Here is a 14712-nt window from a genome sequence, read left to right as displayed (position 1 = left end):
TCTGGATTTCAGTTTTTTACAATATGGGAATCAAACGATCGGAATTTAGTCATACATTTCGAATGTAATAAAAAACATTTTTTGAAAATACTCAAAATTTTCACAAACTACGTATTTTCGAAAAAATACTCAAAATTTCAGTTTTTCACAATATGGGTATCAAATCAAATGATCGTTTCCATACATCACGAATGTAAAGACATTTTTTTGGAAATTTTCACAAAAATACGTATTTTTTTTAAAAACACTCAAGTTTTTCAATATATGGATATTAAGCGATGGGAATGTTTTCATACATTTCGAAAGTTATAATACAACCTTTTGAAAATACTCAAAATTTCCACAAAACTACGTATTTTTGAAAAAAAACTCAAAATTTCATTTCTTACAATATTGCTATCAAACGATCGGGATTTATTCATATATTTCAAATGTAATAACAATTTTTTTTAAATACTAAAAAAATCACAAAAAAAAAACTGAAAATTTGAGTATTTTTAAGAAGATACGTAGTTTTGTGAAAATTTTGGGTATTTTAAAAAAATGTTGGTTTAACATTCGAAATGTATGACAAAATTCCGATCATTTGAGTATTTTTTTTCGAAAATACGTAGTTTTGTATAGAAATTTTAATTTTCAAAAAATGTTGTCATTACATTCGAAATGTATGAAAAAATTCCGCTCATTTCATATCCATATCGTAAAAAACTGAAATTTTAAGTATATTTTTCAAAAATACGTAGTTTTGTGAAAATTTCGAGTATGTTCAAAAATTATTGTCTTTACATTGTAGTACAACTTATTTATTGAAAATTATGAGTATTTTCAATAAATAAGTTGTACTACATTCGAAATGTATGAAAAAACCCATATTGCAGTATCAATTATTTTAAGGTTTTTTTTAGAGAAAAAAATGACATTTTCAAAATACAGGAAAAATACGTATTTTTGTGGAATGTTCATGTATTTAAAATTGCAGCTGCCATCATCCCGATTTCAAAACACTATAATTTTTTTATGTTTGCATGATTTTCCATAGACAATGTCTCCCATATAGCCAAAATCCCATAAGCTCTGTGCTTCAGTTATGCACGCTTCGGTTTTGCATCCCCCATATGCGGTGCTAAACCGAGGCATGACTGTATGTCTAAATAAAAAAAGAAGAAGAAAGGTCGATTTGCGTAAACGTAGGGAATTTCTTATGTCAAAACTTTTCCAGTTTTCGAGAGGATCAAATCCTAGGGCAGCGAATAATCAGGAAGGTTAATACTGCCAGAAATAAATGAATTAACAACTCAGACAAAATTTAGAACATACATATACGTAAATTTCTTACCCCATTCAAACCACCTCGCAAAGTACCCCTCGAACCACGAGAAAAATGGCGCGAATCAAAACACTCGCCCGATCACACTCACTGGAGAAGCAAGCGGCGAAAAGAACGCACGCAACTATGACACACTCTAAAACTAAACAAGACAAATATATTCCCGCGTCTACAACACCACAACGAGGCACTACATCACCACAGTCACTTCTATCAGCAAACAACAGCGCGCGAGGAAAGACCGACCGGCATCGGGGTAATGATTTTTGATGACATCATCCGTGGACGCCACCGCCGCAGTCACAGTAGGCGCTGCTGTCGCGAAGCTTACGTAGGTCTCTCCAATCGAAGTGATTTCAAGAGCTGGGCGCGGGAGTGAGCGAGAGAGAGGGATGGAATAAATACGACGCAGCATTTTTATCAAAAATATGTGTGCAGGAAAATGAAATGAAGAAAGAAAGAAACGGCCAGGCCAGACCAGATGATGTGTCAGGCAGGCCCCCACTTGGAAGGTTTCTGAAGGGGGGTTCGAGGGAAGAGGACGGTGTGGCAGCGCCGCCAACTGTGGGGACAGATTGAGTCATGCAAGCCAAGTCGGGTCAAAATTTCAACTTGATTGGTTTGATTGGGTTTTGCGTAAATGGCTTTGAGCCAGAGGTTCCAAAAACATTCAAATATTTTGACAGTTCAAAAAGGTTTGCTAGCCCCAGTGCAAAAAGTACGGTGGAAGTCAATTTACCTCAAAGATAGCTGTCATTTTGAGCTAAATCATTCTCCGCCATGCTTTTTCCAGTGCGTCTAGCGTATTTGACCACCCCTGAGGCCACTCACCTGTACACTGCCCGAGGTATGCGATGCCGGTAGAATTTGTACAATGTTCGCGGCCGCCGCCGCCGATTCACTCGAGCTGGGCCCGGTCGAACTGCTGGAGCTGCTGCCGTTGGGGGGACCCCGTGACACCGGATGGCCCGGCGGTCCGCCGGAACTGCTGCTGCTGTTGTTGTGTGGATCCTGGGACTGGTTCATCTGGTCACCGAGCGGGCCGCCGCCCGTTCCGTTCTCCTCGACCATCGCCGCGTTCTCCATCGCTTCCTGTTTGAGCTGCCACAGCCCTCGGCCGGAGTTGCTCGCCAGTTTCGAAATTTTGCCGGCCGTTTCGAAACGACTGGAAGGGGGAAGAGGAGGGTGGTGTTGGTGGAGAATGCGCGAGGTTCCGCGGAACTGGTCACACAGCCGTCGGAAGGGAGGGTGGTGGCGTCCGTCACCACTACACGGCTATTGGTCTCGTTTCTGGAAGGAAAGAGAAAACATGTTGTGTAAGAAGAAGAGTAAAAAGCTCAAGATGTACGAATGCAAATAATGTTATCTTTCGACGAGACTTCTGGATTCGATAAGAGGTGGGGCTGTATTGATAAGAAGCGAAATCTGTGGAAAAATCCACCGAATAAACGTGCCTCGATGCGGCAGATTTGGTTGTACTGACTGCAGCCATCATGGTGACCAGCTGTCACTTAGGTTGTTTGCCATAATGGCGGATGCCATAAAACAAAACAAACAAACATCTTCAGATCAAAACACAGCGTTTTCTTGGAAAAACCTAATCGATTTTTAAGGAATCAATTTCCATCTGGGAAAAACGATCCATCGCATGGTATCATCACGCAATTGTCGGTCCACGAGCAACAGCTTGCTTGGATACGGGAGGTATGTAATCTATCTTAGAATTCATCTCTTTTTTCGTCAAAGGGAATTTGTGTCACCTTTAAGGAATTCTTGGCCGGGTGGAGGGAGCAAAGAAGGCGGCGTGTTTTCGTGGAATTTGGTATTAACATTGCAAAAGGGTTTCTAAAGATTTAAAATCCTTTGTTGATATTTTATAGAAGTTTGAAACGGTTACGTTATTGCTTTAAACTTTTTTTGGACGAACATTTCTGGAGTTTTTTTAAAAAGGTCCAATAAACCAAATTTTCAATTTTTGTTTTTTGTGTGTTTTTTAATACCCCTGACTCAAGGCGGTTTCAAAAACACCCAAAAATTTGGTTTATTGGACCTTTTAAAAAAAACTCCAGATTTATACTATACAAACATGTGTCAAACATGAGAATGTGTGTGTTTTTTTTGTCGAAAAAATAAAAATCTTACTTTCCAAGACTAAACATCCGCAAAAATATTTCTTTCAAAGAAATCTGAAAACTTTCTTGGAAAAATTGAATATAACAGTCCAGACTTGTTTATTACGATTTTTTTTTCTTTGTCTTATTTTTGAATGTCGAGCTTAAGTATGACCCCCAAACTATGCTAATGTGATCTAGATTTTTTAAATCTAAGATGGCGGCCAAAATGGCGGCGATCAACTATTGAAAAAATGCATTTTGTAATTTAATAGGTAAACAACTATTCAAATTGGACTAAAATAGGGTCGAAGAATTCGATTTTAATGTTAAAAAAAAGAAAATAAAAAATAAGAAAAATATTTGTTTTGCTCGTGATTCGATTATTCGAAGTCCCATAAAAACCTTTGGATAATCGAAACTTCGGATAATCGAGTTTGGACTGTGCTCTTCTTGTTTATGACAACACAGTGACTAAAGTAAAATAAATAGAAAATCGTTTTTTTTTTCAAGTGTCGACCAAACAGCAATTTATTTTCAAATCACAATATTTTAGAAACTAATAGTTCGATTTAGTGTTGAAAATAAAACATTCATAAAGTTTTCTGCCTTCTCGACAAAATATAAACAATTGAAGAGGAGTTTGATGTTGAATATTACGCCCTTTGCAAAAGTTGCTGTCAAAGAAGAAGTTTTCGTTTAAAAACAACTTGCAAAACTAAAATTGTTCAAAATTTTATTAAATAAAAATGGTTTGAGCTTGTTCAAAATTGCATTGCGCATAGCAAATTAAGCCATTTTGCATCATTAAACAAGCTAGATATTGGAAGTTATTTTTTGTCCACCATATCTATGGCAACGATTCTTTCTAGTTATTTTGCTAAATAAATCTAGATAAAATTTTCATTAAAGATAGCTCAAAATAAATTTACTCTGGAATTGATCTCTTTTTTAGTCGCAAAACAATAATAATCCAAATTTGTATGGAAAAAGTAACTTAAAATCATATTTTAATATCAACTAAACTTCGAAATATTTTTTAATAAAAGATAAAAAAGTATAGCAAAATGCATAAATATAGTTATGCTACGTTAGAAAAATTTAAATAATTCATGAAATTTATTTTTAGGTTCGTTTTTTTATTTTGGCCCCAAATTCTAATTGTTTAAAAAGATTCAAAAGTTTTTTTTAATAAAAAGTTACAAATAAACGTTAAACTAATAGTTAACAATCGATTTTTTTAAAAGTTTGTTCAATATAAAATATATCTTTAGAATTGTTTTTTATGCACAGATTCTTTTGCGGAAATTTTGAAGGAGAAGAAATAACATTTTCATTGGCCTCATCATGTTTGAAAAAAAAAAATACAGGGTAGCCACTTATATCCCAGAATTTTAAATAATAGGCATTTTTAACCTAAGGAATGATTGCAAATCAAAAACTGTCTATAAAATGGCAATATCAACCACCTAAAAAAATCCTCCAAAAAGAAAACTTCTATTTAAAAATAATTACACAAAGCATAAAATTTCAAGATTCATTATCAAAAATTGCCAACATAAATATACATCATCATCCAACATTTTGTTTGCAAGAAAGGGCAAAAAGTTAAAAATAAGTCAGTTAATTTTTTTTCTTAATTTATTTTTTTTAACCAAACATGCAATAACAATTATTACTTTTACAACAAAATAAATATCTAGGATTTTTTTTAAACTACATACGGATTTATCTAGTCCCATTTTAAATTTAATAGATTTTGATGCTCTGTATTCAATTGTTGATTTATAAAGTGCAATGGTATTCAATTGTTGATTTATAAAGTGCAATGGTATTCAATTGTTGTTTTATAAAGTTGTAAGTATTTTCATTTTATTTATTTTTTTATTTCAAAAGGTAAGTATGCTAGATAATTTTTCTATAAATTTATTTTGTCATTTTTGTAGCCTAATTCTTTTAAGGAAAACATATTTTCTATTTATCACGAAAACGATGGAATTGGTCCTAAAGTTTTTTTTCCAATACATAAATGAAAATCATGCTTAATCTACGGGTACAGGAATCAAAATTCAAACAATGTAATGCTTAAATAAATTTCACTTTACAAATTTTACAACGGAAAGACGATTTCCCAGCTATACTTGGAATTTTTTTCAAAAATATTAGAAATGCAATGAATCAGAAGATTAACTTTAAATTAGTCATAATTATTGAAGTTATTGAATGAGCTGTTTTTTCTAATTGGGTTTGCAAAAGCTTGGTTGCTATTGCTGTTACCTACCTATTTATTTAAATAAACATAAAATTTTAATTCTTAAAACATATATTGAAAATCAGCGTTAAATGCATGCCCATCATCATCAGCCAATATGTGTTAGAAGTTTAATGTTTAAAGGCTATTTTGCAATCTTTAATAGATTAAATTATTGGTATAAATCTTAAGATTTATGTTTGGTGCTCATAAAGTTTTTTTTAATGGTCATATAAGCTTTGGGAATTTTTTTTAAAAGGACCTTTCCACATAAAACTTTGAAATTGAACGAAATTTTGTTAAAAAATATTTAATGTATTCAAGAGTTAGGCAACATTTTCCAAAATGATTGCTCGAATTTTTTTTGTGACTTTCCTTTGAATTCCTGACTTTTACCATTTTTTGCGAATTTTGACGAATTATCGACATTATCCCGATTTCCCGACTTTAGTGGCCACCCTGGAAATTTTTTGTCCTCAGATTTAGAAAAAAAAGAAGCAGGACCAAAGCAGGCCAAAAAATTTAAGAATATTTTTAAAAAATCGAGTACTTTTTTAAACCTACCGAACTAGAATTTATTTTTTCTAATTTTCATGAAATCATAAAACGTCCCTTTCAAATATTACCCCCCCAATTTTCCAGAGCCGGTTGTTTTCCACGCGCGCTCTCTTTCTTTCTTCATTTTCTTACCTCCCCCTCCCCATCTCCTCTCTCGCTTGGAGGGTGGTGGCCACACGCGATAATGGGTGGTAACGGTTGTCAAAGTAACGCTGTGCGCCCGCTCCACTTTTCCTCCCATCGACCTTGAGCGCACTGGAGATGCATGAATCAGAGGGGGTGGCGGGGATGTTTGAAAAGTAGAAGTTGGTAGAGAGATGGGGAAAGTGGGTGGTTTTGAAGTCATCATCCCATCATCAGCATTCACAGGATCACAACAATGTCCTAGCGCGCCTACTTTGACGGTGTGTGTGTGAGGGAGGCATGAAAATCAAAACATTGGATTGTGTCAACTTCAAGACCCCCCTCCCTCCTACGTTAACAATATGGCCGGTTCCCTTTGCCAGCCGGAAAATCCTTACACAAGGACACTTTCCCAGTACTCGCAGGTCGTCTCGCTCTAGCACACTGGAAAATGGTGTAATTTTCCACTGTTTTTCCCAAAAAAAAACGACTTTCGTGGAAAGAGAGCAAACTGGAGTGAAAGAGAGAGAGAGCGCCAAACCATCTGGGACCGACATTTGGTAGAGAGAGAGGGGACACGTGGGGTGTGATGGGTAAATAACCTTGAAATTATCCAGGAATTAAGGTGTTGGCAGCCTGCAGGCCCTGTAACCGGGCGCGCACAGCCGGAGAGAAACAGAATACTCTGCGCGCTGTTGTTGTAATTGTATGTGTGTGTGTGTTTGTGTGCGCGTGGAGGTTTTCACACAGAGGAAAGCTTGTTTTCATGCGATCATCGATATAATGGGCATGATTCATCCAAATAACAACCAGTTTGTGCGGTTTCGACGGTCGGGAAGACTTCGATGGCACTCAAAGTAGGCACTGGTGATGGCGGGAAGGAACAGTAACAGTAGTTGCTGCCGATGTTAGAGTTTTTTTTCTTTGTTGGTTAACCTGCCTCTACTATGACCAAGGTTGTCATGTGATGGGGGTTTTCCCGATTTCCCGAGGGATTGATCGTGGAACACATTTTCATGTTGCTTTTTAGGAGACCTTTTTTATTGGAATTGGAAAAGGAATTTACCCTAGGGCCATTAGAGCTGTAAAGGCAAAATTTGTTTTGAAACTTGCTGTTTTTTGATCTGGCAAAAATAATTTCTTTTTATCATTATTTATTTTTGCAAATATGTACATATTATTGTTATTCTTCTTGTCTTAAGGGGTAACATACATGTAAATCGGCAAACATGTCAGAGGTTGGTATGGGCACACACTAATACTTATCAAAATTCTGTTTTCAGGGCATGAAAATATACATTTTCATCTGTTAACAAAACAAATTTGAAGACAGTTGCTTGTAGCAATGCCGAGATATAGCAATTTCAAGTTAGCAGTTAAAAAACGGGTGCCACGATATCTCAACACTGCCTTGACCAAATCGGCTCAAAATTTTAGTTAAGACTAATTAAACCGGTCCCGTGTGCATGACGAAGGCCAATTTTCAAAATGTTTATTTTAAAAAAGATAAAAATATTTTTTTTTTGGTTTTTCATATTAAAAATCGTTAGTTTTCTATTTTTGTATTTTTTTAAAAAGCAAAATTAGAAAATCGGGCTTCGTCATGCACACGGGATATGTCTTTGAGAGTCTTCACCTCAAATTTCAGTCAATTTGGACCATCCCATCTCGAGATATCGTGGCACCCGTAAATCAACTCTGTGTTTAGAGAAAAACGTTCAGAAAGTTTGACAGTTTGCTTTACGCACAGCAATTTTTTTAGGTTAAATCGTCTCTTACTCAGTTTAACCATGAAATATCTTCGTGAAACTTTTAGGAGTGATTGAATATCATCTTTTAAGTGGATTTAATAAAATTTCTGCAATATGAAATTTTGTGATTTTCTACATGTATGTAACCCCTTAACTCATGAACTTCAACCATTGAATTTGTCTGCTTGGCGTTTTTTCTTCTTCTAATTTTCAATGATTTTTGGATGTAGATCATGCTTAAAAAATCAAAGCTTTAACAAACAAGTTACAATGAATTTCGATCAGCCGTAACCTACACAGCAAAAAATCCGATGGTTATGCTTTTTTTGTACACGTTTTCTCATGGAATATTACATACTTCTGCTCATAAAGGTGATGTACTTTTGCATGCGATTTTACACAAATTTTTTTTACCATGTAGTACTTAAAAAACTACAAAATTTACGATTTAACAATAATATATTATATATATAGTATGATGAAAATAGAAAAAAAATGTTGTTCTCTCTTATGTTTGCTATATAAAAATATAAAAAAGGTAGCTAATTTGATTTAAATCCATTTAAAAAAACAGTCCATAATAACAGAGTTGTTCCATGTAAATTTTTAATAAAATGAGGAAAACACTTAAACGCATTTATACTTATTTTTTTTAAACGCATTTATACTTATTTTTTCCATGCCATATAAGCCAGCCAAATTTCGAATAAAATCTAAACTTTTTTTTCCAAATTTCTAACGAATTCTTTTATATTAATTTTTGTTTGCAGCAAAGTTTTTTTTTCAGCGGCGGAAAAATTAGCTTCGTACGAATTGAACACCATAAGTTTCAGATATTTTTGTCGGTCGATTTGACATGAAAAACGTTATGAATCCAAAGGACAAGGGGTCGAATCTGCTTGTTTTTCTCGAAACTTTATGAAAAAAGAATATTTTGGTTAGAATAACTCCAAAATAAGCAAATTTCAAATGGTACAATTTTGCACTAATTGATATTTAAATATAATTAAATTTAAAAAAAAACCTAGCCTGGTATTAAAAATTGTTTGCAGTTGTTTTATTTTTTAAGGTGACACAAATAAATAAAATGCAATACAGTCCAGACTCGATTATCCGAAGGCCTTGCCAAAATCTCACTTCGGATAATCGAAACACGAAAAAAAAAATTTGTTTCGTTGTCTTATTTTTGATTGTTGAGCTTTAGGATGACCCCTTGGCTACTCTAAAGTAATTTAGAATTTTTAAATCCAAGATGGCGCCCAATATGGCAGTAATGAAATATAAAAAAAGCATTTTTTAATTTATTAGGCAATCAACCATTCAAATTTAAATAAAATGGGGTCGTAGAACACGAATTTGATGTTAAAAGTAAGGAAATAAAAAATGCGATTTTTAATTTGTTCGTGATTCGATTATCCGAAATCCCATACAAACCTTTGGATAACCGAACTTCAGATAATCGAGTCTGGACTGTATTAAAAAAACAAAAAATATCATGCCTAATCGTATCAAGTTTAAAAATTTCCCCAAAAAATGAAAGTTTAAAAAATTATTATCGCTATGAAAATTTCAAGTTTTGGTGAAAAAACTAGTAAACTTTTTAGAATACATTGTTGAACGACAGTTTTTTTTCGTTTTTGATCAAACCATTTTACAAATTTTAAATTTTGGTACCATTGACCGGGAAAAGACGTAAAACTTTGTAAAAAAGTAAATTTATAGATTGATTGATATTTTGCATATTTGTGCAAGAAGCATAGCAGTATAAAGCATTTTGTGATATGTTATGCTTGTTATTTTTGAAAATTTGGTCTAAAATTTGAAATTTAGTTTTTATTTACCTCGACCTGAGCTGAGGGACACAAACTTTTGATAAAATATGTAAGCTCCAGCTCTGATGAATTTGCTGCATGATCACAAAATAACTTTAAAATTGTGATCATGCAGCAGCTTAAAATAAAAGTTTTCAGGATAAAATTTTGACAGGTCTCGTGAATTGTTTACATTTTCCACGTAAATACACAAATATTGTCCGTGACGCTGGAAACCACATTTGGCTGATTTACGAAGTGATTTGTTTACATTTTTTCGACTCCTTCCTCAAACGTCAAACCATACAAATTCGATGCTTGCCAAGGGGTCAGACACTCCTAATGGACTAATTGAAGGGAAACTGAGTAAAGTTGATATATTTACTATTTGAGCTTGCTAATTCTTCAATTTTATTTGTTCTTGTTTCGTTGATTCAACAAAAAGAAATCGTCCGGAAGTTTCAACAACCTGGAAGTCCTCTGTAGTGGGAATAGGACTGATATGAACTTCTGAACATCGCACACCCACCTAAACAGCCCCACAAACGGAGGCAGGATGCGAAATTGAGATAAATGTTGCCATCATAACATAATACACCTAATCGTCCCCGTAGATAACCGTACGAAACGAAACAGACAGCTAGGAACGGAACAGCGCTGCGGTCACGCGTGCGACGACCAGGGGCACTCGTGATAGCGCCATATTTATCACCGCGCGCGACCAACATTAGATCTGACAGCGATACCAATTAATTTGGCTGCCGTCCTGAATGTTATGGTCGACCGTCGTCGCCTAGCATGCCATGCTTGCCGTACTTCCATCAACTCTACTCTTTTTTTTGGGCTACTGCGACGGATCAAAACACAGTTCCAGGGCTTACTACGAGGTACCTTCTTCTTGACAGCCGTCGCCGTAGCAGCTTCCGATGCACACACAAAACTCCTAACCAAAACATCCACTTCACGGGACACTTGTAGCAGCGAGACTCTCTCAGTCACAGCTCATAACGCAGCTTCCGGGAAGTCACGGTCACGGCGAGATTCGTTCGCGACCCCACCGGGAGACACTATCCGCCAAAATATGGTCCGCGGATTTGGGTGCGCGAAGGGCAGTAAAAAGATTTTTTCCTGGCCTTTTTGGACCAAAAAAAGGTTTACAAAAATTACATACCTCTTACGTATACTGCTCCGTCACACACTACGATCTACCCAAAAAAAAAAAAGTTACTTCTTCTCGCAATAAGTACACACGTCAACAATTTTCACCACCACACAGCCGCACTTCGGTTGGTCTCACTCTGGCGCACGCATCACTCGCGCACATACACGGCACGCGCCAGAACGGGACGGGTATCGCGCGCCCCTCGTCGTCGTCGTCGTCACACAAACTCTCCAACTCCTGCGTGTATTGGTGTAGTGGCCGAGGGGTCTACGTAACCAGGTCCTGCTTCTTCTTCCTCCTTCTCGTTTTTTTCCCCCGTAACCCCACACTATCACCTCCCCCGTCACACTTCAAAAGTGGTGTACCCCTCGCGCGTTGACAGAGCAGGCCCTGCCACAAGAACCGAAAAAAAAGACCGCCACCGAACTGTCGCGCGCGCTACAAAACGCCAAGTGTCACAACAACACACTCACTACTGAAGAATCCGCGCGGCGACGACAACAACAACAGCAACAACGTCAAGTCCACGGGAAGTAGCAGAGGCAGCAGAAACTACGGAGGAGTTCGTCATGATCGTCGTAGGCCCAGCGCGAGCACCCAAACGAAACTAAAGAGATTGTTTTTGACAGTACGGGCGAACGTCATCGCAGCGAGCGCGCTCAGCAGGCATCGTCGAGTCGTCGTCGTCGTCAGCTACTGCTGGGAGAGAGTGAGAATGAGAGAGAGAGAGCGAGAGTAAACAAGGGTGTGTTGGTGTACGACTACTTTGGTGCGCAAAAATGTGGAAAACGTCGGCTCAAGGGGGTGACCAATCGGGGATTGGACGTGGCTGGGATATCAAGCTTAGAAGATTGAGGTGAGTATTGACATAAAACAACGCATGACAGACTTATTTTTCTTTCAGGATGACACTACGAGTAGGTTTCGAGTGGAATACAATCAAAATATTCTGCTTGATGTAAGTACAATCTGTCACCTGTCAATTTTCTGTCATCTGTTAAAACGACGACTGTCAGTCACACCCCTGGCCCGTCGTCGTCGTCGTGTTTTCCCCAGTCACAACACACAATTAACATGTAGCGGTATGTGCCTACGTAGAGTCTACACTGCCCAAAACGCGAAGAGAATCATACGTCGACGACGATGCCCACTTGGCGATTCGTTCGAGCAGCATAAAACGGAACGACGACGACGACGCGTCAGTGTGTCTGTGACGCTGTACGTGCCTCGTTTGTCAGTGTGCGTACAGAGGCACAGCTAGGGAGGGTATACGTAATCAGGGGTGACGTCATCCCGGCCAGGCTGCAAGAGAACCGTGTCTCATTACCATAAAATGGAAACTCTTTACCGTCGTCGTCGTCGACGTCGGAAAATGTCTGTCAAGTGTCCCTCCCCTCCCCCACTGACAGTTGCCGAAATCGTAGCAGGCTACGTTGGTCGCGAGTAGTGCGCCGACTACTACGACGACGACTATGATGAACACAAGCAGGAAGCATGATGAGCTCCTCCTCGCCTGCTCCGCTAAAGGGCATCAATTGACATTGAAAAGTGTGTATTTTTAAAGCGGCGACGACGTGAATTACGTCATCAAAAACGTCGAGAGCGCGCGCGGGGTGAGATTTGATCTTGAATCTTCCTGCTCATCAACACACCGCGCTCCGCGCACGGTCCTAGGGCATTTACGTAAAACGCGCCAACTGGTCCCCGCTTCCGTGTAGACTCGTCAAGTCTCGCATCAGCGTTGACGGCACAGCTCAAATCAATCGCCGCAAAACAATTTCAATCGATTAGCAATACAAAGTAGTCTCCGCCGAGTGCGGTGTTTTCAAATTGGAAATTCTACACCCGACCGGACTACTTTGGTTTTCAAAATATCGACCAGGGGACTGCCACAGCAGACCCAGCTCTCCGAGCTGTCAACTGTCAATCTTCCACGGGCAGCGCGTGATCATACCTTGCGGGGTTTCACCGAGTTCAACTTGAGTAATCTCCACATGACACTTGCACCCACAACATCGATTCGCGAAAACTGCGGCGCGGTGAATCACAATACCCGTTCACACACACAGATCACAACAATAACATTGCTGGTGCGACCAGCGCGTTTAGGTCGAAACTGTTCGGCGAACACGAGCTGAACGCTCACGTAGTGAGCACGCGGATGACGTAATGTTTATGTTATTTTTAAAACTTTTTCGCTCGTTCTTCACCTTGCACGCAAGCAGTTCTATAGTAGGCGCCCTTCTTTATGGCGCGTCTCTAGCTATAAAAATGTCCTCCAATTTCAACGCCCGCCGCGGCATCGCGTAAATTTCTTCACGCTGAACAGCTGAACGCATAAAAACTCAAGCATCATTTATCCGTCAGCGTGATGTCATACATTTTAGAATTATTGCGTTTTGGCTGGTTTGGACGAGGGGGCGGGAGTGTGGGGGAGGGAGGGCGCACCAATACCTAGTGCCACGACACGTTGGTATGGGTGCGAGTGCGAAACGTGCGACTGAAATGGCAGCAGTGTGGTGTGAAGTGAAACGCGGTTTGACAGTTCGACGCGTTGTGTCTTACCCCTCGGTTTGTGGTGAGCGCGAGGACTGTCAAGCCCTTTGGGGACTGGGAGTGAGATTTTTTTTAAAATGAATGTTGATAAATGCATAGAATATAGAATCAAATTTTTCAAAATTACATCAAATCATTGAATCTCGTCAAGGTATATAGATAAGATAAAGTAAGACGGGTTTGCGTGCTGTCAAAAATTAATCAGCAGAAAAATCGGATTTTATACGAAAATTTTCAGAACAGTAAAAATTTTACCATTTTCCGGACAAATTTCACCGAATTTATTTCTATAAGGTTGAGTTGCATGCCAAACTGGATCGAAAAACGATTTTAAAACAACAATGTTAAAAAAAAACAAAATCATAAAAAAATCTATATTCATGTCTTTTGTTAGTTTTTTTGACGATTTTTTTTGAACAAAAATTCAGTATCCAGTCCATACCTACTCGATTATCTGAAACCCCGATTATTTCAAGATTTGATTACTCGAAATTCGATCTGCCGAAGGTTTGTTTAAAGACTTGCGATTATTGAATAATATGTTTCTTTTAATTTTTATTATTGAAGTTAAATTTGTATTGTAATTAGCAGCAATTTCATATGAAAGTTAAAATAAAAAAAAAATTAACCCAACGTAAATCAAGAAGTACCTTGGCGCAGATAATTTAAGAATAAGACTTATTTTTTATTTCACCACTCTGGTCCTATCCGATATGAATTAATTAAAAAAAATAAAAATAAATAATTTTCGAAAAAAACCACAACTTCTTTTCGTTTTAACCGATTTTAACTCTCCTGGATGTAAATCAAAGGCTATTAGGATTTAAATTGGGATTTAAATAGTCTGACAATCTAAAAATCTAGCATAACATAGGAAAAGGTCGTATGAAACTTTTTTTTTCTTTTTTTATGCCTTTTGGCCACGGTAAATTAAGCTTTATATACTCAAAAAATGGATAATTTAATCTACAGTATTCCAAAAACCACTTTTCAAAAATAATCGCGCACACAAACGAAAAATTAATTTCCCATAATCTATTCTTTTGAGGGGAACCAACGATT

The 14712-nt window shown here is 37.5% G+C and overlaps 1 protein-coding gene across 4 annotated transcripts in view; it reads right to left on the bottom strand.

The window, feature by feature from the left end:
- LOC6035143 overlaps positions 1-13432 on the bottom strand; it is a 45494-nt gene extending 32062 nt beyond the window's left edge. Inside the window, exons 1-4 of one of the 4 annotated variants that reach the window (XM_038251673.1) lie at positions 13049-13432; positions 11199-11790; positions 11104-11137; positions 2159-2617 (exon numbers count right to left, since the gene is read on the bottom strand). In XM_038251673.1, the coding sequence (XP_038107601.1) occupies positions 2159-2413 (255 nt within the window). In that variant the 5' untranslated portion in view covers positions 2414-2617; positions 11104-11137; positions 11199-11790; positions 13049-13432. The other 3 variants (XM_038251664.1, XM_038251682.1, XM_038251678.1) reach the window with 3 other exon arrangements.
- Positions 13433-14712: the final 1280 nt, after the last annotated feature.

This window comes from Culex quinquefasciatus, chromosome 1, assembly GCF_015732765.1.
Source record: "Culex quinquefasciatus strain JHB chromosome 1, VPISU_Cqui_1.0_pri_paternal, whole genome shotgun sequence".
Lineage (NCBI taxonomy): Eukaryota > Metazoa > Arthropoda > Insecta > Diptera > Culicidae > Culex > Culex quinquefasciatus.
The sequence above is the reverse complement of the archived record's forward strand: the minus strand, read 5'-3'. Positions and strand labels throughout refer to the sequence as shown.